Source organism: Ascaphus truei, chromosome 8 (genome assembly GCF_040206685.1).
Source record: "Ascaphus truei isolate aAscTru1 chromosome 8, aAscTru1.hap1, whole genome shotgun sequence".
In the NCBI taxonomy this organism is placed as follows: Eukaryota; Metazoa; Chordata; class Amphibia; order Anura; family Ascaphidae; genus Ascaphus; species Ascaphus truei.
Window position 1 is genome coordinate 1,934,899 of NC_134490.1, and position 26,184 is coordinate 1,961,082.

Below are 26,184 nucleotides of genomic sequence, written 5' to 3' on the forward strand. Positions count from 1 at the left end.
TTGGGACTGGAGAGGGAAAGGGAAATAACATGAGGGGGGAATACACACATGTAACACATGAATACATCATGAGAACCGTATTGGTCTTAAGAGACCTCGGGTTCAATGCCCGGAGAAGAGATTTTCTCCCTGGACCCTCCTCCCCCTTGGTCCCTCTCTGTGGCTTCCAGAACTCGCCACAGATCTCCGGGTCAGAACCAGGTAGGTGGGATATGACCCCCCTCCTGGCGAAGACGCACATGCCTGCAGGCAGAGTGGTGGCTGCACCCCTCCCCGCCGGCCGCTCTGTGCGTTACAAAACCTAGCAACTATCTTCTCTTCTATCTATTTTATTAACTCTTATTAACCCAAACTTAATCTTTTAACTACCTTGAGCTCTAATCGTGAGCTCTTCTCTTTTAACTAAAACTGAAACTACAACTTCACACCCTGCATTCTGCCTGCCCTTTCAACCGCTGACTGCTTCTACCTCCCCTCATCTATACCTCCCTGCTTCCGGGCGCGGGTACTCTCTCCCCCTCCGTCTAGGATCCTGCCCAGACCCTCGTTGCCGCATTTCTGTTATCTCTCCTGGGAGACCTCCGCTTGCGTCGCTCCAGTACCCCTCTGTGCTCACTCCTGTTCCTTTGTCCTCTATCTACTCTATGCTATATATACTCTGTATATGATACTTTGCCACTATACTATGCTTTGTTTATGGCTATTATGCCTTTCTATGCTATCTTCTCCCCTTCGTCACCTGTCACTAATGGGGGCCTGCGCTACCTCTTCCCCCCCCCCTCCCCCTCCCCCCTCAGGTGTGTCCCCTCCTCGAGCGGCCAGGCAACCTCCTTCTGCACCGCTGTGTCTTTTCTGCGGGGTTCCGCCTGTCCTGTGATCGCTTCCCTGGCGGAGGAGCTCGCGTGCCCCCGCCAGAGGAGATCGCTGCACCTCCCGCTGGTCGCCTCTCATCTGACGTCATCCTGGCGTCCGCCATGGCTCTTAGCCGCGCCTCTCCTCCAACTCTCGCGATAGCGGGATCCATGACGTCACCGGTGTGGGCGTGTTGGTCTCATTCCGCGGCGGACTGCCAAGACGAGAGGGCTGGATCGGGGGAGGCTCCCTGGGCAGGTCCAGCCGGCAGAGCAGATTTTCCCGCCGAAATCCCCGCCGCCATTGTAGATCTCGCGCCCTTCCGTCCTTCTTCCTCATCAGTAGATCCATATCCGCCATTTTGGGGACCCATGCGCTGCGGCCATCTGCTGAATGCTGTCAACTTCGGACTCGGGACAACTCTGGAACCTCGGCAGTCTCACGGTAGGGGGATGTCTGGTGTAGCCTGTGTGGCAGGGTGTGTTTAAACTGCGCAACGGGCGCAACTGCAGCTCTCGAACTTTGTAGTGTCTCTCCTTTACGGGCTTTTCCCTCTTCCCCCCTCCTTGCTGATTCTCCTCTCCGGTGTGGGAGAGGTGCCCTGCTTTCCTGGCGGGGAGTCCGTCCTCTTCCCCTGCTGGGCTCCCTCCGCTCCATTGTCCTGTGTTCCCCGCACTCCCAGTTTTTTAAGGAAGGCTGCCCCTTCTGAGGGGTGCTTTTTTTAATGGCTACTAGGGCGAATGGGAATGCCCAGCGGTAGCGCACCTCATTGTCCCTTAGGGCCTTGGTTATGTGCCCCACTGCTCTCCGTCTGGCCAGTGTCAGCGGGGACAGATCCTGGAAGATCAAAAGGGTAATCCCCTCAAAGGTAATGTGTGGGGTGGCACGGGCTATTCTGCTCACCTCTTCTTTGACAGAAAAGTAGTGGAGCCGGAGGATCACATCCCTAGGGGGGTTGGAGGGCACGGGTCTGGATCGTAAGGCCCTATGGCATCTGTCCATCCTAAAGTCTGAGGCCGGGCTGCCTGGTAATATTGAGGCCATCCAGCGGGATAGTAAAGCTTCTGGGTCCAGAATTTCTTCTGGGATCCCCCGAACTCTGAGGTTGTTTCTTCTATCCCTATTCTCCCCGTCCTCTTGTCTGGCTTCCAGCTCTGCCACTCTCTGTTCCAGCGCTTGTACCCGGGAGTTTGTCTCCTTGTGGGCAGTTGAGCTAACGTCCATGCGCTCCTCCAGGTCGTTGGTCCTCGTCCCTATCTGTACCAGATCATGTCTGAGCCCCTCCACCTCTCCTCTGAAGAAAGATTTGAGATCGACTAATAGTCTTGATATTTCTTTTTTAATGACTTTTGTTTGTTCTGCTGCCGCTCTAGAGCCCTCTGCATCCTGGGCTGAGTCTGAATCAGATACTGCCGACATCTCTGCAGTCCCTGCCTTGCTTTGGCCTGTGAAGTAGGCCCTGACATCTGACTTGCGCCGAGTCTTTTGTCTTGTAGCTGCCATCCTTTTTTGGGGTTTATTATCTTAACTGTGAAGGGTTTAGACAGCCGTCGCTATGTTTTTTTTCTCGAAAATGCTGGTTTTGCTATTGTTTAATTGCTTTATTGTGCCGGCGGTTGGAGGAGCTGTGTGTCTATGCAGCCATCCTCAACCAGCCGCGCATGCGCATCTTCTATAATCCTGTATTTTAATGTTTTAAAGTGCATTTCTGTATCTCCAGTTCTGGAGGTCGCAGAGAGTTGATATTTGGCCAATGTGTGGAGTCACTGTAGGCATTAAGAACTGGCAAATTTCGACCCACTGAGCCCACCAGAATGGAACTTATTAATATGTGTAGATATTAAAGTGTATATGTATGGTATTTTGGATCGGCTCTGAAAATGCAGACCCCCATCTGCTATGCTAATAGGTCTTGAAGGGCAGCCGGCTGATTGAGCCTAAGCACTGTGATCAAAAGTTAAACTGCCCTGATTGTTTACACTAAGTACAAATCAACAGACCAAGTACTAATCAACAGACTCTGCCACTTTAATTGTTACCTGAGGGTGGAGAATCATCAAACTGGAGTGGTTTGTAAGTGTTATGTCTACACCTACAAACAATGCAGATACTTCATTTGGTAAAGTGAATAGAAAAAAGGGAAATAGTGCGCAATCTAATTTTAAACGTGACGTGATAAGTGAGAAAATATGAAATAAATAACTTAACCTAAGATTGAGCGTCTGCAGCTGTGATGGAAGATGGGGGGGCTCAGGAACCCCCTGGAACTAACAAATGGATACAAAAAAGCGACACAGCGCACAACGCTCATAGTGCATTACAAAATATTATTGACATGAATAATAAATGGTGAGTAATGTGCGTACATCAAATAAATTAATATCAAGCAGTTTTGGGATATTTTACACATTTCAATAGGACCCTGCACCATCGAGGACAGCAGTATCACCCCTGCAAAGACTTACATCCTGGTCTCCGGAGGCGTTGGGTAAAATATCCCGAAACTGCTTGATATTAATTTATTTGATGTACGCACATTACTCACCATTTATTATTCATGTCAATAATATTTTGTAATGCACTATGAGCGTTGTGCGCTGTGTCTCTTTTTTGTACTTCATTTGGTAGACTGGTCATCGCCCCTGGTTTAATTATGGGGCTACCCATAGAGTCCCAGTACACATGGGCTAATTAGCTGGGGGGCATGGGTTAATCTGTGTCTCCACGTTAGGGATTGGATACAGATAATTGTTCACCAATAGTCTGTATTCAATGTTAAGAATAGGGTTACACAGGTATATAAACTGTGTCAACCCTACAGTTTTAGGTGTGCTTCTGATTCCACCTGGAATGTCACCGGATTGCTGGAGAATTGCTAGCTGATACTTCTCCATCCCCCAACTCTAAGTGTTACTTTCTTGCCTGTTAATTGTACTATATTGCTGTGTGTCACGCTGTGCAGCCCATAGACCAGGCCAGTCCCCTGTACTGAGGTGGGATGTTGAATATACACACCGACAGCAGAGGGAGCGGGTCCGGGATGTGGTTGTAGCGTGGCCAGGCCTGCGTTAAGATTTAGAATAGTCGTTGTACTTGCCGAGTTCAGGAGTATAGAGAGTTCCGTAATTAAATCCGTTTCCGTGTCCAAGGGTCTGAGAGGTAAGAATCGTGATGGGTAAGCTGAAGTCGGGAGCCAGAGGGGTAAGTCAGACAAGCCGGTTCAAATCTGTAGGAGAAAAGACAAACAGGAGCACAACACAGTTTCCAGGCTACACAGGAAGCAAGGAGCTATGCAGAGCAAAGAAGTGAAGTCCCAGCCGGATATTTAAAGCGACAGTGACCAATCCGGACGAGGGGCATGGCGGAGGCGTGTCGAGGAGCTGCTCGTGAGTGGCTGAGAGACCAGGAAATAGTAGAGCCCAGCTGAGGGTCTGTAACACCAGTGCCAGAATCCAAGATGGCGACGGCAGAGTTCAAGGTATGCACTGGGCGGCGGCATGGGTAGCGACGGGGGGCAGGGGCAGCAGCCGCTGCAGTACTGGTAGTGGGTAAGGAGGGGTCACGCCGCAAGGGACGTGGCCCCCGATTCCTTACAGTACCCCCCCCTTCAGGATCGACCTCAGGACGATCCATCCAAGGCTTCTGCGGAAATTTCTTGTGGAAGCGGGTCAAGAGAACTGGAGCATGGATGTCCTCCTTGGGTACCCAAGAGCGTTCCTCTGGGCCATAACCCTTCCAGTGAACAAGGAATTGTATCTTTCCTCTGGATACACGAGAATCCATGATTGTCTGGATTTCGAATTCAGGTTGTCCTTGGACCGTGACTGGTTTGGGTCTATGGGTCTTAGCAGGGAACCGTTTGCTCTGGACGAATGGCTTGAGCAGGGAAACGTGGAATACGTTTGGAATCCTCATGGAAGATGGAAGTTGCAGACGAAATGCCACAGGATTAATTTGTTCCTGGATCAGAAAAGGCCCTAAGAATCGAGGTGCTAATTTCGGGGTCGGAGACTACAACTTGATATTCTTAGACGAAAGCCAAACTCGGTCCCCTGGCTTGTAATTAGGGGCCTGTTGACGACGGTGGTCTGCCTGAGACTTGAATTTCTGAGCGGCGCTAAGAAGCGCGGACTGAATCTTGATCCATGACTTCTGAAGAGTAGTTACCCGTTCATCAGCCGCCGGCACTCCTATCGGAATGTTTGAGATTGGCAGTCGATTTGGGTGGAAACCATAATTCACGAAGAACGGTTTTTCATGCGTGGATTCATTACGAAGTGAATTGGTTGCAAATTCTGCCCAAGGTAGCAGGTCAACCCAATTATCCTGGGAATCGGAAATAAAACACCGCAGGTATTGTTCCAGCGTTTGATTTAGTCTTTCTGTTTGCCCATTAGTCTGGGGGTGATAGCCTGACGAGAAGGATAGCGCCATGCCAAGCCTCTTGGAGAAAGCCCGCAAAAATTTCGATATAAATTGCGTGCCTCGGTCCGAGACTATGGATGTAGGTATCCCATGGATGCGAAACACCTCCTTGGTGAAGATATCAGCTAGGGTGGGCGAGGAGGGAAGTCCTTTGAGTGGAACAAAGTGGGCCTGTTTTGAAAAACGGTCAACGATGACCAAAATGGTATTCATCCCTCTGGAAGGGGGTAGATCCACAATGAAATCCATTGAAATATGTGACCATGGACGTTCGGGTACTGGCAAGGGCATGAGCAAGCCTGAGGGTCTTTGATGAAGAGTCTTGTTTTGTGTGCATACTGGACAAGCACTAGTAAATTCATGAACCATCTTTGCCATATTAGGCCACCAAAAAGTACTCTTGATAAGATCCAAAGTTCTTTTGAAGACGGGATGTCCGGCTGAACAGACAGAGTGGCCCCATTCTAATATCTTTTGATTAAACCTGGGTGCGGCATAAAGAGTCCCTTCCGGTACCTCTAGACCACTCGGAATTTGTTTTTGAGCTTCAACGATCTTTTCGAGAATGTCAAATGAGTTGGCGGAAATTATAAACTTAGAGGGTACGATAGTTTCAGGGGTTTCTTCGGATCTTTCCTCCGGAGAAAATTGTCGAAACAAGTCATCAGCTTTTGTGTTCTTAGAACCAGGAATATAGGACAGAGTATAATTAAATCTTGAGAAAAATAGTGCCCAGCGAGCTTGACGAGACCCCAGACGACGTGCATTTTCGATATACAGAAGGTTTTTATGGTCGTCAATATAGAAATAGGTTCGCGGGAACCTTCCAGGAGATGTCGCCATTCCTGTAAGGCCATCTTGATAGCCAAGAGCTCCATATTGCCAACATCATAGTTCTTTTCAGCGGGCGAAAACTTCTTTGAAAAAAAACCGCATGGATGAAGCTTATCTTGAGGGAAGAATCTCTGGGACAGGATGGCGCCTGCACCACAATCAGACGCATCAACTTCTAAAGTAAAAGGAAGACTAACATCGGGATGTCGCAGGATGGGTGCCGAGACGAAAGCTTGTTTCAGGGTTTCGAAGGACGAGACGGCCTGCGGAGGCCATACAGACGGGTCAGCTCCCTTCTTGGTAAGGGCCGTAATGGGAGCCACAGTGGTGGAAAAATTTCGGCTGAATTTCCTATAGTAATTGGAGAAGCCCAAAAAACGCTGGATGGCTTTGAGAGAGTTGGGTTGAGGCCAATCCAAAACAGCCTTAAGTTTTTCAGGGTCCATTGAAAATCCTTTATCTGAAATTATATAGCCTAAGAAGGCAGTAGAGGTTTGATGAAAAAGACATTTCTTGAGCTTAGCGTAGAGATTATTGACACGAAGGTGAGCGAGAACGAGCCTGGTATGCTGGACATGATCTTGAAGATTTTTAGAAAAAATTAGGATATCGTCCAGATAGACGATTACGAAAGAGTTGAGAACATCACGGAAGACATCATTCATGAAATCCTGAAAAACAGCAGGAGCATTGCATAAGCCGAAGGGCATTACAAGATACTCGTAGTGGCCGCTTCTGGTATTGAAGGCAGTCTTCCATTCATCGTCTTCTCGGATGCGAACAAGATTGTAAGCTCCTCGGAGGTCTAGCTTGGAAATTTTTTTTGCCCCTTGAAGCCTATCAAAAAGTTCGGAGATCAGCGGAAGGGGTTATCGATTCTTGACTGTGATGAGATTGAGCCCTCGGTAATCAATGCATGGTCTCAGGGATCCATCTTTCTTTTTGACAAAAAAGAAACCGGCACCAGCGGGGGACGAAGAATTACGAATTAATCCTTTTTCAAGGTTTTCTTTGATGTATGCTGCCATGGCTTCAGTTTCAGGGAGAGACAAGGGGTAGGACTTACATTTCAGAAGAACAGCGCCGGGAACCAGATCAATGGGACAATCATAAGGTCTGTGAGGAGGTAGGACCTCCGATTGTGTCTTACTAAACACGTCGATGAAATCCGCATATGCTTCAGGAAGAGCAGAAACATTAGCCGGGGGCGTTTCCACTCCCGCGAGGACTGTGGTAGGAGAAATGACCGGCAATGGTGAGGCGTCTGACTCTGGCTCCCACTGAATTGTCTTGCCATCCCTCCAATCAATGCGTGGGTTGTGCTGCTGGAGCCAGGGTAATCCTAGGATAACTGGAACGGCAGGAGAGTGCATCACGTCAAAGGATATGATTTCGGTATGAGTACCGGCAGAAAGGGTGAGAGGAAGAGTCTCTAACGTGACGAAGGCAGGTTGCAAAGGACGACCATCAATAGCCTCGAGGCCAATCGGCGATTTCTTAGCGATGAGTGGAATCTTGTTAAGAGTAGCAAAATCTTGATCCACAAAGTTACCACCGGATCCTGAATCAAGAAAAGCGGCTGTGGTTACGCGAAAATTCGGACCTTCAAGCGAGACTGGAAGCATAATTCTCTTAGGGAGTTCCTCTTCAGAGATAGGGTGAGAAGATATTGACCCCAAAATGAGTCCCTCTTGCCCCATTGGTCGTGTTTGTTCTTTGGGCCTTAAAGGACAAAAACGTACCGTATGTTCAGGAGATCCACAGTAGTAGCAAAGGCCCTCATTCCGGCGACGAGCCCTTTCGGCAGTCCGGTCAGGGGTTCTATCGGCAGTCCTGTCGGTATTATGGAACTCTTGACTGGCAATCTGCATGGGTTCCACAGTGTCTAGAACAGGACGAATAGCTGGGAAGGATCTGGGAAGAATAGGGTCAGAAGAGAAAATTCTGGGATGCTGGCGTTCATGACGGCGCTGTTGAAGGCGCTGATCCACTCGTATGCATAGTGCGATCAATTCCTCCAATCCCTGGGGCCTGGGCTGAACTGCAAGTTCATCCTTTACAGAATCGGCCAATCCTTGCCAAAACACAGCAATAAGGGCTTCTTGGTTCCAATGCGTCTCCGCCGCGACAGTCCGGAATTCCAATGCATATTTGGCTACGGACCTACGACCTTGAGACAATTGAACAAGAGAAGCAGCGGCAGTATCTCTGAGGGCAGGAATATCAAATACCTGCTGGAATTCTTGGCGGAAGAGCTGGTAATCCTGGGTGGTTTCCGCACGCAACTCCCAGATGGGAGAGGCCCACGCCAAGGCGTCCCCTGTTAAAAGAGAGTAAACATAGGCTACCTTGGTGCGTCCGGTGGGGAACAGGCTGGGAGAAATCTCAAATTGTATTTCACATTGATTCAAAAAACCACGACAGGCTAGAGGGTCACCCGCATATGCTTTAGGCGTGGGAATCCTGAGTTCTGATGGCCGGTCGCCACCCTGCGCGGCTGGGGCCAGAATAGGCTGTAGTGAAAGCTGGGAAAGCTGTTGTACCAGGCTTGTGATCTGAGTTCCCAAAGTACCAATGCATTGCGCAAGTCCCCTGATTAGTTGGCCCACCTCAGTCAGGTCTGTTTCTGTTGGGCTCTGCATAATGTCACGCTGTGCAGCCCATAGACCAGGCCAGTCCCCTGTACTGAGGTGGGATGTTGAATATACACACCGACAGCAGAGGGAGCGGGTCCGGGATGTGGTTGTAGCGTGGCCAGGCCTGGGTTAAGATTTAGAATAGTCGTTGTACTTGCCGAGTTCAGGAGTATAGAGAGTTCCGTAGTTAAATCCGTTTCCGTGTCCAAGGGTCTGAGAGGTAAGAATCGTGATGGGTAAGCTGAAGTCGGGAGACAGAGGGGTAAGTCAGACAAGCCGGTTCAAATCTGTAGGAGAAAAGACAAACAGGAGCACGACACAGTTTCCAGGCTACACAGGAAGCAAGGAGCTATGCAGAGCAAGGAAGTGAAGTTACAGCCGGATATTTAAAGCGACAGTGACCAATCCGGACGAGGGGCATGGCGGAGGCGTGTCGAGGAGCTGCTCGTGAGTGGCTGAGAGACCAGGAAATAGTAGAGCCCAGCTGAGGGTCTGTAACACCAGTGCCAGAATCCAAGATGGCGACGGCAGAGTTCAAGGTATGCACTGGGCGGCGGCATGGGTAGCGACGGGGGGCAGGGGCAGCAGCCGCTGCAGTACTGGTAGTGGGTAAGAAGGGGTCACGCCGCAAGGGACGTGGCCCCCGATTCCTTACACTGTGTTCACCTTTTTTAAGGAATAAATTATATTTTATTATATCTAAGCCTCGTTCAGTTCAACCCAGATATTTGGTGTTCATGATATCTTGTCATAAGCTACCGTGACAGGCGTGTCCCCTTAAACGCTGGCTAGATGGTATACATATCAAAATATTTAAAGTGAGAGGCATATGCATGCCGGAATATATGATGATCACATACAAGTTTTTAAATAAGTGTAAGGTCACAGATTCAGAACTTACTTTTGTTTCTAGGAAAAAAGCTCTAATGGGTGATATTGAGTAGGGTGTGTGTCCAAAAGTTAGATCTGAAACATTGTGGTGTAGAGCAGGGGTGCGCAAAGTGGGGGGCGATGATGAGGATACCAGGACGGGCTTCTGGTGTCATCTTAGGTTTGTTCTCTTGTGTTCAGCGCCTCCAGCTTCCTTAGGCTCTAGGGTGTCCTAGAGGCAGTCCCATCTGCAGCACATATCATACACCCTGGCCCACTGACTCAAATTCAGGCAGGTGTAAAAAGTAACCAAGGGTTTATTGAGCATTCACTGCAGGTCTCTCACCGCATCCATAGGGTTCAGAGGATTCCAGGCCTCTTGATGGTGCTTGCTCTCTGAGTCTGGAGCATTCAGATCTTGTATGGCCGGTCAGCCATGAGGCCTCTCTCACTCCGAGCGGGAGGAGAGGCTCTCACTCCCACTCCTTAGGAAAGAGGGGAACAGACTGCCTACATTTGGCACTGCCTTTCTGAGGAACACGAAGGGGCGGGCTCAAGGTCTGTACCTATACCAGATAGGCTATACACAGGCCATGAGTCACCACCTCACTTCCGTCACTCGGAGAGGAGCATGAGGGGGGTCAAAAGCCCACAGGATGACCTGTTACAGCCTACACTGCTAAGGACTTATGTGACAGGAGGAAGAGAGAGGCAGAATAGACTTATGTTACATAAAATAAAGGAAAAGCAGTGAGAGCTCGTTCAAAACAACCGAAAGTAAAGGTATTTAAAGAAAGAAGAGCTCCGAATACAGAACACACGGAGGAAATAATCCAATCACAAAACGCCTGGGAAAATAGAAAATAGGAGAGAGAGAGAGAGACTGACTGACTGACTGACAAAATAACATCTTCATTAGACATTGGCCCAAGTTAATGTTGCCTGGATCACATGGAGAATGGGGGCGTGTTGGGAAAAATGGGAAAAAGATCCAGAAGAGAAGGGGTTAAACCCGGCAGCGTGTGCAAACAAGCTAGGGAGAGTGAACCCACTGCCTGGCTGAGAGTTTTACCTGGGAGTAAGGTACATATATATATATAATATATATATATTATATTATGTAATATATGTAGCCAGGTCCCCTTTGCGTGCCTGCTGCCTCGCGACCCCCCCTCGTTTCCTCCGCTGCCACGGGTCACTCGATGGACCCGCCGGCACTTTTGAAGGGTGGGGGCCAGTGCAGGGAGCGTTTTAGCGTTCCGGCGGTCCCCGGCGGCTTCCGAGCAGGGCGCCGCCATCTTGCGGTAGATCGCGCATGCGCAGTGAGTCCCGACGGCCCTGCAGAGTTGCACATGCGCAGGAAGGAGCGCGCGAACGCTAGCCTACCAGGGAAGGCTCTTAAACGGGACTACAAGTCCCATGAGCCTCGAGAGCGGCCCCATGACGCCAGGGAGCCAATAGGGCTGCGGGAGTTCCCGGCTTGCAGGGAATAGATACATTTTGCGCGCTGAGCCCACGCTAGCAGTTCTGGACCAGGAGAGCTAGGGGAAGGAGGTGAGTGCAGGGGTCTGTGACCCACTGCATTAGGCCAGCAACACCCCTAGGCCCCAGATAGGTTCTGAACTCCCTCAGCTTGTGGTGCTACAGGGACAGGCCATAGGTTAGGGACCCTGTCACTTTAGTATCAGTGTTAGATAGGGACACAGCGGACGCCGCGCTCCCCGAGAAGAGACTTGGGCTCAAGTCTGTGCCAAAGAGACAGAGACTATCTCCAGGGTGGGATCGCCCCTGGCGGACCCCGTGCGAGGAAACACCGGATCAGACGGGATCACCAAGCGGCAGATCCTTTGCGAAGTTGCATGCAGGCCCGAGTGCAGGAGAGCTCAGCAGGTACCTTCCTAAGTGCACCAACAAATCACCTATCCATATTCATATTCTCACATAGTGGCAGCGCTGACCACGGGACAAAGGGGTTAACTGTGGACACGGTGTGGGGATACACGGTGGTGGGTGGAAGGTACGCTCCTAGTGGAGTGAAAGACACTTTGGGACTGCATTATAGACTGTGGAGTTACCCCCTAGGGGGAGTATTATTAAAGTGTGTTGTTATTCCTGCATATCATATAAACTGGTTATATACATCTCCGTGTATGTACTTATTATATATGTGGGTCCTGTGTAGGCAACCTTCTACATTCCTAGAACCCTACATAGGTGGAGGCGCTGTGAACCAGTTTGAGCTGACGGACTCACCCCAGGTTCCCAACAAGCGGAGGCTCAGGCCTCTTGTGAACCTACAGGTATATGCACCACACCTGGTAACACATAGGTTTCCATCCACACACACTATATCTGTGCTTGGGGTAGAGGGAATACCCGTTACATATATATATATATATATATATATATATATATATATATATATATATATATATATATATTTATTATATATATATATTACCTGAGGAGTAACACACACACCTGGGAGTAACAAACACAAACACATTACCTGAGGAGTAACACACACACACACACATTAACTGGGAGTAGCGCGCACACACACATTACCTGGGAGTAACACACACACACACACACCTGGGAGTAACAAACACAAACACATTACCTGAGGAGTAACACACACACACACACACATTAACTGGGAGTAGCGCGCACACACACATTACCTGGGAGTAACACGAAGACACACACATTAACTGTGAGTAACACGCGCACACACACACTACCTGGGAGAAACACACACACACACACTACCTGGGAGAAACACACACACATTACCTGGGGGTAGCACGAACACACACGCACACTTTACCTGGGCGAAACACAGAATCTGCTAACAGAAACACAAGTTCCAGTGATAAAGAAACATCTTTATTGGACAATGGGACACAGGAAATAATTGGTCACTTCCAACAGTTATTGTTACCGGAGGTGGACATAGCAAAAACTCAGTGAGAAACCCCACCTGCAGCAGAGACACAGGGACAATGGGAGAGCGCCCCTGTATTAAACGCCACTTAGGGGGGAATCAGGGGAACCGTTCCAAACCAAGGTTTGGTGGAAGCCCTCATTGGGGTGGTCTGCTATTTACTGGGCGGCGTCCTCGGGGGTGGGAGAGAAACGGTACAAAGCAGCGATGGACCCGAGAATACGTGGGATCCAGAAGAACCCAGCACCAGAAACAAGGAGGGACGAGAGGCGTGGGGGAAAGAGCCGGAGCGTCTTATACCCTCTAATAGGAGGAGATATTATTCAAGAAGAAATGCTGTGAGGATTACATTCAGGACCAGCTTCATGTTTACTAGGCTAGGGGCGGGCAACTACAGTCCCCAAGGGCCACCAACAGGTCAGGTTTAAAGGATATCCCGGCTTCAGCACAGGGGGCTCAGAAAGACTGAGCCACTTGTGCTGAAGCAGGGACTGATTGAGCCAAGTTTGCTGAACCAGGGATATCTTAAAAACCTGACCTGTTGGTAGCCCTTGAGGACTGGAGTTGCCCACCCCTGTACTAGTGTATAGCAGGGTGGCTTCGTGACACTCCCATAAAGAGTATACATGCCTCCTCCAGCAATGTGCACTGCTGGTCCCCAATACAGCGGGGTACAGTCTGTGAGGGACAGAACGGAGATCTCAAACAGGCGCCTGTCCTGTTTTTGTTGCATCAGAAACAGATAGTAAAGTGCCCCGACCAACTTCCATTCACAGAGGAGGAGGAGAGAGGGGGAGTGAGGAAGAGGAGGCGGAAGGGAGAGGGGGAGAGTAGAGGGGTGGAGGGTAGAGATGAGGGGTTGGGGGAGGATAAGGGGAGAGTGAGGGAAGGGAGAACACAACACCTACAGACACACATATAACGTACACACACACACACACACTACAAAGACAAGAGACACTTGCCTTCAGTTTGCAGAGGAACGCTGTGCGGTAACTGCCCCACCTGAGTGCAGCTGAGGAAGGAGAGGGCAGGGTCCCACAGACGGACGCTACTGGGAGAGCAGCAGAGAGGCAGTGTGCTCAGTGCTGCTGTGTGGGGGAGCAGCAGAGTGGCAGTGTGCTCAGTGCTGCTGTGCGGGGTAGCAGCAGAGAGGCAGTGTGCTCAGTGCTGCTGTGCGGGGGAGCAGCAGAGTGGCAGTGTGCTCAGTGCTGCTATGTGGGGGAGCAGCAGAGTGGCAGTGTGCTCAGTGCTGCTGTGCGGGGGAGCAGCAGAGAGGCAGTGTGCTCAGTGCTGCTGTGCGGGGGAGCAGCAGAGAGGCAGTGTGCTCAGTGCTGCTATGTGGGGGAGCAGGAGGAGGAATCTGCCTGTGTTACCCGGGTGTGACCACTCTTTGGTGTGGGAAGTGAGACCACGACCCAGCCTCACCACTCCTTCCTCCAGGGGCCACTCTGATTGGTCAGGCGACATTAATAGATTTTTGCAGCGCCATCTGCGGTCATCACTAGATTTTTTTTCTTGCCAACCCCTAGGACACATTTCCTCAAAACCTAGGACCCATCTCCCCAAGCCCTAGGACCCATCTCCCCAAGCCCTATGACACATCTCCCCAAGCCCTAGAACACATCTCCCCAACCCCTAGGACCCATCTCCCCAACCCCTAGGACCCATCTCGCCAACTCCTAGGACCCATCTCCCCAACCCCTAGGATCCATCTCCCCAAGCCCTAGGACATATTTCCCCAACCCCTTGGACCCATCTCCCCAACCCCTTGGTTGGGTTGGAAATCGCGCTTATAGAACACTGACCCGACAGCGCTTTGTGTCAAGGTATCAAGGTCTTTGCTCCAGTCTTTGCCCCACGTGCATCAGATTGGGATTTGGAGAGCGTCACTGGGTGGTGTTACATGGCACATAACATCATTATTTTGTGGAGTTTGATAACGTGTCACCTATACAAGCCGCATGTACGCTACACGCATGTATACTTCTATACTAAGAACGCTACGCGCATGTATACTTCTATACTAAGATCGCTACGCGCATGTATACTTCTATACTAAGATCGCTACGCGCATGTATACTTCTATACTAAGAACGCTACGCGCATGTATACTTCTATACTAAGATCGCTACGCGCATGTATACTTCTATACTAAGAACGCTACGCGCATGTATACTTCTATACTAAGATCGCTACGCGCATGTATACTTCTATACTAAGAACGCTACGCGCATGTATACTTCTATACTAAGAACGCTACGCGCATGTATACTTCTATACTAAGATCGCTACGCGCATGTATACTTCTATACTAAGAACGCTACGCCCCCCCCCCCCCCTCCCCGGAAGAAGTTCCCTTGCTAGGAACGAAACGCGCGTCGGGATGACGTCATAGCGACGTCTGATGTACTGACAAACTCACAGGAGTTTGTCTTCGATCTTTAGAACAGAATTAAAATTGATGTGAGCCACAGATGTGGATCTCACTAGCCAGTGATAGGGACTATCAGGTCTTGCATCCACACTGGTTAAGGGCACATCACGTATGCACTTAGGGATGTGATCATTTCACAGGAAGCGGTTGCCAAACACTTCAATCGTGAGTGCATGCTATTTGCTTGGGGTCTTCCTATGCCCTGTTATAACAGGTTGGCCATCAGGATAGACCTACCTGCACCTACCTTTTAGCAACGCTCCCCCCGGTCTCACCACCACAGGGGTCTCCTTCTGTCTGGGACTGCATTTGGTCTATCTGTGAATATAGCAATGCTAGGTGTACAATTGTAGCATTGCAACACAGTGTCATTTCACCAATGCTCCCAGCGCTCTGTGCATTGCAAACACTTGCTAAGATAGACTACTCTCTATATTTATTCCTGATAGGATCATATTTAGTATCTATCCTTTGAGTTACTATCATCTTAGCATTGTGAGATATAACAGCATATCTATTCCATTGTGTATCACACCATTCATTACACCACTGTGTCATTCAGTGTGATTTCACATCAGAATTATATAGTACATCAATTTAGGTTTTAATATATATATTTTTATGTTTGCATATTTGATTACATTAATAAAAGTTTATTATTTTCTTTCAGTAGGGTTGAGTGCATCACATAGGGTTCTTGTCCCCTTCTCTCCCACACGCATACTTCTATACTAAGATCGCTACGCGCATGTATACTTCTACACTAAGATCGCTACGCGCATGTATACTTCTATACTAAGAACGCTACGCGCATGTATACTTCTACACTAAGATCGCTACGCGCATGTATACTTCTATACTAAGATCGCTACGCGCATGTATACTTCTACACTAAGATCGCTACGTGCATGTATTCTTCTATACTAAGAACGCTACGCGCATGTATACTTCTACACTAAGATCGCTACGCGCATGTATACTTCTATACTAAGATCGCTACGCGCATGTATACTTCTATACTAAGATCGCTACGCGCATGTATACTTCTATACTAATGTAACGGTGTTTCTGGCCCGGCCTGACCCACCCAATCTCACATTGGCCCCTGTGGTCTAACCGGTCCCCATTACAGTGTGGTAGTGTCGGGTGGTGCACCTGTTGGCTACAGGACTCCTGAGTCTCCCGCATGATGGTGTGTGGGGAGGACCCGTCCAGACAGGCAGCTGAGGTAGTGTGCTGAGTCTCACCTAGTTCCAGTGCAGCGCCTCCACCTCATCAGGGTCCCTGCGTCCGCATGGGGATGGTCCTGGTGAGGAACTCCTCGGTGGTGCAACTCCCTGTGTAATCATTGGACTCTCACACACAGGGGTTTTTCTGATCAGCTCCATCTTTATTGTCACGGTGGGCATAGCTGCCCTCCACAATGGGGTGTATTTAGCCGATCATCTCGCCCGTGCTCCCCTTTGATAGGTATGTCACCTAGATGAGGGATTCACTATTCCCGCAGGAATCACTGCCCTGTGCCAGGTCCCTGGACACAGTCTCCCATGGAGTTACTAGAACATAACTGACACTCTGCAGAACTTGAACTACTCCTCTTAGCCGAACTCCTTCCTCAACTCAGACTTCAGGTAGAACTAACTTTAGAACACAGTGCTGTGCCTTATGTAACTTCTGAGGCTGACACACCTCTGACATCACTAACCATGGAGTCAGAGCATGTGACCAGTACCATCCATACACAGGGCACCCCACCAGGGTGTGAGGGAAAACCTCCATGATTACTGCTGGCATGCCCACACTTACCAGGCCTTGCTGCCAGCAGGAGAGATGACTGTAGGCATTTTACATGACCGCTACACTAAGATCGCGACGCGCATGTATACTTCTATACTAAGATCGCTACGCGCATGTATACTTCTATACTAAGATCGCTACGCGCATGTATACTTCTACACTAAGATCGCTACGCGCATGTATACTTCTACACTAAGATCGCTACGCGCATGTATACTTCTACACTAAGATCGCTACGCGCATGTATACTTCTACACTAAGATCGCTACGCGCATGTATACTTCTATACTAAGATCGCTACGCGCATGTATACTTCTACACTAAGATCGCTACGCGCATGTATACTTCTACACTAAGATCGCTACGCGCATGTATACTTCTACACTAAGATCGCTACGCGCATGTATACTTCTACACTAAGATCGCTACGCGCATGTATACTTCTATACTAAGATCGCTACGCGCATGTATACTTCTATACTAAGATCGCTACGCGCATGTATACTTCTATACTAAGATCGCTACGCGCATGTATACTTCTACACTAAGATCGCTACGCGCATGTATACTTCTACACTAAGAACGCTACGCGCATGTATACTTCTATACTAAGATCGCTACGGCGCACACCTGGAATTATAAAACAAATGCTACTAATGAGAACATGTTACTTAGTTGAGCGCTTTCACTTCACTGCTACACTGATATATACTGTTATTTGGGACAGCAGGTGACATGGTTTTTATAACTGGGGATTAATCTGTCCCATATTTGCCACCCATTTTCACACGGGCCGATATTACGAGGCCCTCTGAGTAAGATATTCATGGCTGGTGATTACTGGCAAAGTTTCATATTTTTGAGAATTTGCCCAATTTGCCACTTCTGTTTATGGCCAGTCACCGTTTTGTATCCGCGCGGTTACATACTGGCAGAAGCAGATCCCGCCTTTCAGGTGCCCGGGAGGTTCTGCGGCATCGAAGGGGAAATGTTTCCTGTTCAAGCAGCAGGCGTAATCTGAGGAATATTTCACAATGGCTTTCTCCTGCATCGCTGTGGCCAATGCACTGCCACGGCCAAAGGCCACCTGGAAAGTCTGCATGCATTGGTGTAGCGAGACATAGACAAAGAACAGCTGGGCTCTGGAGGGGCAGCCGGCCAGGACCGACGTCTTCATCAGGAGTAGGTTTGCCTGGCCAGTTCTCATGGTCATCTCTTGGGTAACCTTATTTAACCTGTCCTTATCCCATTGTTTAGCCTTATAAGTTAAGATGAATCCGGGGATGATACTCAGTGGTACACCTGATAACCAAATGGCATCGGGTGAGTCGAATAAGAATCCAGACATTAAACTAGGCAGACCTATGGCCACAATTAAAAAGATCACAAGATAAACTTTCTGCATCGTATAAAGGACAGAATCAGAAGGGGCGATATCATTTATTATCTCCATGGCTTCTTTGTAAAGTTCTGGATCTTCCACAATTGCCCTCAGGGAGTCGGGGACAGAAGCCTCAGAAAAGATCCCATTGAGGAAGTCTGGATTATTCTCGTTTACTGCAGCCAAGGTGAGCAGGCTCTTTCCATTGTAGAGGACAGATGACTGGTAGTGAAACATGATATCATTGGTCACCAGTGCATTAGCATTCAGCAACACCTGGACCAGTTTCTCAAAGAACTGATCATCTTCGGCCTCCAGGTAAGTCAGGTGGCTGAGATGAAGAGGCACTGGACACGGCTTCAGCATGATGGGGACAATAGCTTTGTGTCCCATGCAGTCCCGGAACATGGACAGGTTGGCCTCAAAGAGGCACCAGCGGCTGCGTACAAAGTCCGGACTAAGCACAATCAAGGTCTTTTGGCTGCTCTGGATGCATTCAACCATATTGTCTATGATGGTCTTCCCTGGAAGAAAGTCCCTCTCATGATAGCAGATCCTCAGGCTGGGGAAGGTATGCTCCAGTTTACAGATAAGACCATAGACCCAGATGGAGTCTCCGCTACTATAGCTGATGAATACATGGTACTTGTCATCCTTGGACAGTGCAGGGACAGAGAGATTCAGAGGATTGTCTGGGCTCCCCATGGCTTCCATGCTGCCAGCTTCCAAATCCTCACTCAGCAGGGACATCAGCTCAGAGTTTGCGCCCTCACTTCCAATTCGATCAGTAATGTCCTGCCCTATTCTCTTCTGACATGAGCTGTAAAAACGCTGTGTTGGAAGAGCAGAGGTTAGACGTGAGTTATCGGTAACACCAGATATATATAGAACATGTATACAAATAACATGCATCTTCTTCACAGATACAATTTATGACATAATTTGGAGTCAGGTCATCCAACATTACATATAAAACCAGGACTGTCTGAGCCTGTCCCTGATACTCTGCAATCAGGAGGTCCCCCTTGCAAAGAGAGGCTGTGTCTGTTTGAGCTCCCACTAGGGGCTCAGCGTGGCCTCAGACCCAGGAGGGGGTGGTGGTGCTGGGGCAGGTGAACCTGGGAACCCCAGCGGCTGTGGCCTGGATGTTACTGACACTGAGGATCTTTTGCAAACGGAAAGAGAATTGAGGAGAATTCAGATAGGAAAGACCAGAGAGAAAGAGGTTGCTGAGTAGGAAGGAATGGAGGAAGAGACACAGGGACAGGGGAGGTGCTGGTTCTGTCCGGGGAAAGTAACAAACAAACCCCGAGCAGTAAATCCCAGCAGCAAAGTAATGTTATAATGGAAGGCAAAAAGAAAAGAGAGGCTGAGCTGGAAAAGAGGAGGCGGGCGGCAAGAGAGATAGCAGGCGGGCGGCAAGAGAGATAGCAGGCAGACAAACAAGCCTTATAGCAAAGTGCCCAAACCCAATGCAGAGGCTGAATGTGCCAGGGGAAGAGAGGCTGAGAGTCCTCAGCACATGGAAACTGAGGCTGATAGCCTCCTACATGAGGGGATTGCAGCAGGAGTCAGTCAGGAGGCAAACACAGGTACATTGCAGACAGCAGCGGAGGCAGAAACAATGGAAAGAGACCCTGAGAAACTTTCTTCTCACTCAGAGCCCATTGCAATAAACTCTGAAGAGGCAATGGAGCTAAACTGTGAGCCAGAAAGGGTTAACGCCCTGACAGATACACAGATTACACTGGTACCTGAAACCAGCACTGCTAACCTGGAACAGCTCTCAGCTGCTGAGACACACATAGAAGCTGCAGGGGAATCACATTGCCAGAGAGAGGAAACCTCACTGAGAGAGGAAAATCAGCTGTACCTGGTGCCTGCAATCAGCACTGATAGTCTGGATCAGGTTTCAGCTGCTGGGGGCTCAGACTGCCAGGAAAATACAGAACCAGCAAAACCCAGTGATTCACAGCAAAACGCATGGAAATCACTGAAAGGTTTGAGATTCTTTCCCACTATTCCCATAAGAAACCCTTTAAGAAGAAGGAATGTGGTGAGACTGACATTTCTGGGACCAAGAGAGAAAGATCCAGGTTTTGATTATGTGGGGAATACACTAATAAAGAAATCTTTGCGCTTTGACCCAGAGGATATTTACGCCCTCCTGCATGGCCCTTATTCACCATACTACGATATCAGTTTTAAAACCTCCACCCACCTTGAGAAATTCTGGGAGAGACAAAGCAGTGAGTAGCAGCTCTGAGTGGAAGTCTTTTGAGGACACAGCGATATCTAAGCCTGAGACTCTGATGGTGAATATTATCTTTGACCACAAATCTATCCCAGTGGCTGACATTGAGTTCTGGCTGAAGCGCCAGTGTGACATACTCAAAGGACCAAGGAAACTCTACAATGGTGAATACTGGAATGGAGGATATCAGTTTGAGGTGAAACTGTTGTGTGCAGACAACACTGTGACCCACTTACCAAACTTCCTATACATTGGAAATTAAAGAGGAAGGTGTTTCTACCGTGGGCAGCCCAAATGCTGCTTTAAGTGTGGATCCAGATCACACTTTTCATCAGGGTGTAACAAGATCAGATGCAGCCTATGCAAAGATTTGGGGCACCACCGAAATGAATGTAAGAACAACATTTTGTGCAACTTATGCTCAAGAAGTGGGCATTCATACAATGTGTGTCCCCATGCCCAACACAATCAAGCACAGGAGTATGTTCTGCAGCACCCTACAACAGAGGTGGACAAAGACCTGCACTCCGAGGCACAGAGGCCAGCTGCAGAGAGGAGGGACTCCATGGGTTTGCGTCCGATTGAGGAGGTTTTAAAGGAAATCCGCAGTCAAATCACAGTAGAAAGAGAGGACACCAGAAGTAATCCCCTCTCTTCTCAGACCGCACAGAACAAAGACTCCCAAAAGGGACCAGTGCACCAGGAAAGGCGTGAGATGGAGATGCCCCTTGAAAGCACAAAAGAACAAAGCCAGAAGGCACTCCCTGCTCCAGAAAATCTAGAAGCAGTGGCTGATGATGATGAAGCAGGAGGATCCACATGGGAGGTTCAGAAGTCCCGGAAGAAAACTCCCATAGCTGCAAAGCCAGCAAGTAAGGACAGCCCTCGTGCAGCTGAGCTTGTCCAAGAATTTAAAAAAAATTACCTTACTGCAGTGATTGACCGCCTAAAGATACGGAACATGTTTCAGCCACTACAAAAGTCCTGGGCTGATAGGGTGGAAGATCAGGAAGAAGAGGAACAGCGGGAAAAAGAGAAACCGAGTATCCACGAAGCCCCAGATGCAGAAGCAACGAGGAATTCCCAGGAGGAACCATCTCCTCAAAACATCAACAGGATGGAGGTGGAACAACCCTCAGGATCCACTGTCATAGGTACAACCATTATCCCAAAGACGGACAGTAAAATTGATAAAACTATAGCTTCACAGGACGTGGAGATGAGGCCGCCTTCCAACAAAAGAGGGCCATCGCCTGGCAAAGGGAGAACGAAAGAGAAAAAAAAGCACAAATAGAAGACATGTGGAGTGTAACAACATCAACTCAGAATGACGCATCCCTCCCTCACCTCTCTAAAAGTAGGGTCTTTAAATGTTAATTCCATAAAAACCAGGAAGAGACGATCGCTGGCATATAACGCTTTCAAGGACCTAGACTTTGACATTTTATTCCTGCAGGAAACCAGACTCTCGTCCCTTAGGGAAATTTCAGCAGTTTCCACGGAATGGACAAGCGGTGCATCTTTTTGGTCCTACGGCCCTGACCTGTGTGATGGGGTGGGGTTTCTATTCAAGGGATATGACTTCCAGTGTGAAAAAGTGATTGACTTCTGCCCAGGCCGATGTCTTATCCTAGATGTGTCATTCCAGAATGTCAAGCACAGATTAATTAATGTGTATGGCTACCAAACAAAAAACAAAGAAGGGATTTGTTTGGTTTGGTTAAACCTTATTTATTTACATCCTAGTGTCTCATTCTTGGGGGTGATTTTAATTGTGTGACCTCGAATCTAGACCGTGGCAGCAGTAGAGAAGTATTGGAATATGATATAGTGTTCCTAAATGAAATGTGTAAACAGGCTAATTTAAGTGATGTTTATAGATTTCACAACCCAAATACTCCAGGGTACACATATGTATGTGTGGAGAGAAAAACCAGAATAGACAGGTTATATGTTAGGAGCAACGTAAATACTGCCAGCTGCAGATTGTCACCTGTGGAATATTCTGATCATGCTATTCTACAGATAACCCTACACTTAGACTCCTCTGTGATTCTAGGTTGCAGTGTTTGGAAGCTGAACTCCTCCATGTTACAGGAGGAGACTGTAAGAGAAAGTTTCCTACAGTTCTTCATGGACTGCGTATCCACACAAGTTCTGTATCCCAATATAGTGCATTGGTGGGAGGTCACTAAAAAAGACATTAAAAGATTTTGTAAGAAAACCTCAGGTCTAACAAATCAGGCGAGGAACAAGAAATATTTGGTCCTCCGCTCTAAATTGCTGCAACTATACACGGGAATGCAGAATGGTCAAGAAGTGAATTCTGAGCAGTATAGGTGTGTTAAGGAAAGTTTGAGGTTATTACAATATGAACGGTTATCCTCTTTAACAAATGAGAAGCATTTTGGTGGCTGTGGGATTTATTCTCCAGATCCCTTTGAAAATTGTAAAACCAGAACTAAAAAGAAGGTTATATGTGGCCTAAAAGATGCACAGGGTGTGTGCGTAACTAGTAAAGATGCACAGGGTGTGTGCGTAACTAGTAAAGATGCACAGGGTGTGTGTAACTAGTAAAGATGAGATGCTTAATGTTGTCACTGAATATTATGCAGAGTTTTTTAGCAAAAAAAACATTGATCCTGTAGAAATGGGCAGTTATTTGGATTCTGTCAATGTCCCATCAGATCCTGAAGATGACCTGATAGGCTTAGACTCCCCAATCACAGCAAGGGACGTGTAATGCAATTAAGACCCTTTCCGATAATAAAACCCCCGGGGCGGATGGAATCACTGCTGAATTTTATAAAGTTTTCCGTGAGGTTTTAGCTGAAATATTGGCAAACGTTTATAATGCTTCTCTGGGAGGGATAGGTCTCTCTCACTCTCAGCGTGAATCTCTGTTAACCTTATTATATAAGAAAGGGGATCCGAAAGAATTAAAAAGTTGGCGACCAATAGCCCTACTAAACAATGATTATACAATCTTAGCGAAGATCCTTATAAATCGGATGAGTAACATTGCTGAGAAGGTGATAACGAGTTCCCAATCCTGTGCCATTAAGGGAAGGAACATCACTAATAACTTAATTAACATCAGGGAGATGTTTGAGATGGGCAGGAATGGAGGTCTATCGGGGTACCTGTTAAATCTTGACCAGGCCAAAGCCTTCGACCGGGTGGATCATGATTATCTTTTTAAAACATTGGAAAGATATGGTTTCCCAGATACTTTTGTGGAGAAACTGGCTCTGCTGTATGAAGGCGCTTATGGAAGACCGGTCATTAATGGCTGGGTAGGGGCATCTTTTGCCATAAAGTCAGGTGTTAGACAGGGCTGCCCGCTGAGCCCCCTATTATACATCTTCTCCATAGACCCCTTTTTAAGACACATGGAGCAGAATAGTCACATCCAAGCCGTACCCTCCCACGGCTCTCATTGGCTCACCCCTCCCCCCGTGTCCCACCCCCCACGGCTCTAATTGGCCGGTGTACCTCGCCCCCTCCCCCCCCCCCCCCGTGTGTCCCGCCCTCCACGGCTACACCGCGTGCCCCTCTGAGCGCAGTGCAGCCGCAGATTCTCCTCCTCACCGAGCGCCCCTGCAACCCCCCCAGCCGCACCTCACACCCGGCCCGCCCTCTGCCGCTGAAACCCACCAGCCACACCCAGGCCGCAACCTCCATCCGCACCCCCGCCGGATCAGTCCCTTACACTGCGGCCTCACACCCACATTAGGCTGCAGTCCCAGTAAGCCACCGCCCCCCCGCATCACCAGTCCCTCACACCACCACTCCAAGCAGTCGCATCTCCACCCGCTATCACGCCCGACCATCGCCTCGCTCCCTGCCGCCTCTCTCCCGCCCGCACGCCGCATACACTTCCGGCCGTCGCCTCTCTCCCTGCCGCTCACCTCTCCCGCACGCCGCACACTCCAGGCCGTCGCCTCTCGCCCGCTGCCGCCTCTAGCACGCACGCCTGCTCCTGCCTTTCCCCTCTTCCGCTCCTGCCTTTCCCCCCCTCCGCTCCTGCCTTTCACCCCCTCTGCTCGTGCCTTTCAGCCCCCCGCTCTTGCCTTTCACCTCCCCCCTGCTTTTGCCTTTCACCCCCCCACTCTTGCTTTTCACCCCCCCTGCCTTTCACCCCCCCTGCCTTTCACCCCCCCTCCTGCCTTTCACCCCCCCTCCTGCCTTTCACCCCCCCGCTCTTTCCTTTCACTCCCCGCTCTTTCCTTTCAGAGCCCCCCCCCACTCTTGCCTTTCACCACGCCCACTCTTGCCTTTCACCCCCCCACTCTTGCCTTTCACCCCCCCACTCTTGCCTTTCACCACCCCTCCCCACTCTTGCCTTTCACCCCCCCCCCCCACACTCTTGCCTTTCACCACCCCCCACACTCTTGCCTCACCCCCCCACTCTTGCTTTCACCCCCCCACTCTTGCTTTCACCCCCCCTACTCTTGCCTTCATCCCCCCCACTCTTGCCTTCACTCACCCCACTCTTGCCTTCACCCACCCCACTCTTGCCTTCACCCACCTCACTCTTGCCTTTCACCACCACCCCCCACTCTTGCCTTTCACCACAACCCCACTCTTGCTTTTCACCCCCCCCCCCACTGTTGCCTTTCACTCCCACCCACTCTTGCCTTCACCCCCCCACTCTTGCCTTCACCCCCCCGCTCCTGCCTTTCACCCCCCCGCTCCTGCCTTCCAGTCACTCAGTCACCCACCCGCTCACTCAGTCACCCACCCGCGTACCCACTCAGTCACCCACCCGCGTACCCACTCAGTCACCCACTCAGTCACCCACCCGCTCAGTCATCGGAGCTGTGAAAGGAGGGGGGTGAGCGTAGAGCGAGGGGGAGCGGGAAACTTTTATCCCGGGCAGCGCCGGGTATATCAGCTAGTTAGATATAAAACCTAAGACTGTCTGAGCCTGTACTTACAGTATCTGCGATTCAGAAACAAGATAAATAAGAAATACTTACTGGGACGCTCTAAGACGGTTTCCCGGGACTTGTCTCCTTGTATGCGTGGGCTCCTCAGTTTGTAGTTTCATTTTACCGGAATATAGCAGGGCTCATTCGTGCCACGCCCATCACGTGTATACCTGCCCCTCCAGCCATGTATCCTAGTAGCACTCCCAATGCTCACTTCCTCATACCAAAAGCTCCATGTGTATGAAAGACTTCTGAGGTCTGGGGGAGGGGCTGTAACAATGTAACAATATCTGCAAAGAACGCTCAGATTCGTCCAACGGAAGGAGAATTTCATTCTCCCCAAGACCAGTACAGCTACAAGTCAGGACACTTGTAGCACATTGGAGTCCTACAAAGGAATATATATTAGGGGTATACAACCTTCATACACCACATTAACCCCTTCTATGCTGGTGTAGCCCTGTGTAGTTTTGGGGTTATAGTTCTTTCTCCTCCTGTGCAATAATCCCTGGTAAGGGTAGGTTTGCCAGGAGTAATCATGGGGTTTTCCCCCCACACACACATGTGCTGTGTAGTAATTCAGTGAAAGTAGTGTCATCAGGCTCTGTGTCCAATTACAGTGACACAGGGGTGGTGCCTATTGGAGCTACTTATTGCATAGCATTTCTTGAATTTAGAGTTCCTCTCCCATTGAGAGAGGTGAGTCTATCCCAGCAAGCTGCCAGGGCTCTGGCAGGTTTTGTGGCCCTCCCTCTGGGAGTGGTGAGGGAGACTATTTCTCTTACTCCATCAGGGAGTAAGGGAAGAGCAGGGACAG

General features: G+C 49.3%; 1 protein-coding gene across 2 annotated transcripts in view; it reads right to left on the reverse strand.

Annotated features, from left to right (window-relative positions):
- LOC142501040 (uncharacterized) overlaps positions 1-25,751 on the reverse strand; it is a 44,662-nt gene extending 18,911 nt beyond the window's left edge. Inside the window, exons 1-2 of one of the 2 annotated variants that reach the window (XM_075610294.1) lie at positions 25,416-25,496; positions 17,300-19,010 (exon numbers count right to left, since the gene is read on the reverse strand). In XM_075610294.1, the coding sequence (XP_075466409.1) occupies positions 17,688-18,929 (1,242 nt within the window). In that variant the 5' untranslated portion in view covers positions 18,930-19,010; positions 25,416-25,496 and the 3' untranslated portion in view covers positions 17,300-17,687. Of the gene's footprint in view, positions 1-17,299; positions 19,011-25,415 lie in introns of those variants that run through there. The other variant, XM_075610293.1, reaches the window with a different exon arrangement.
- Positions 25,752-26,184: the final 433 nt, after the last annotated feature.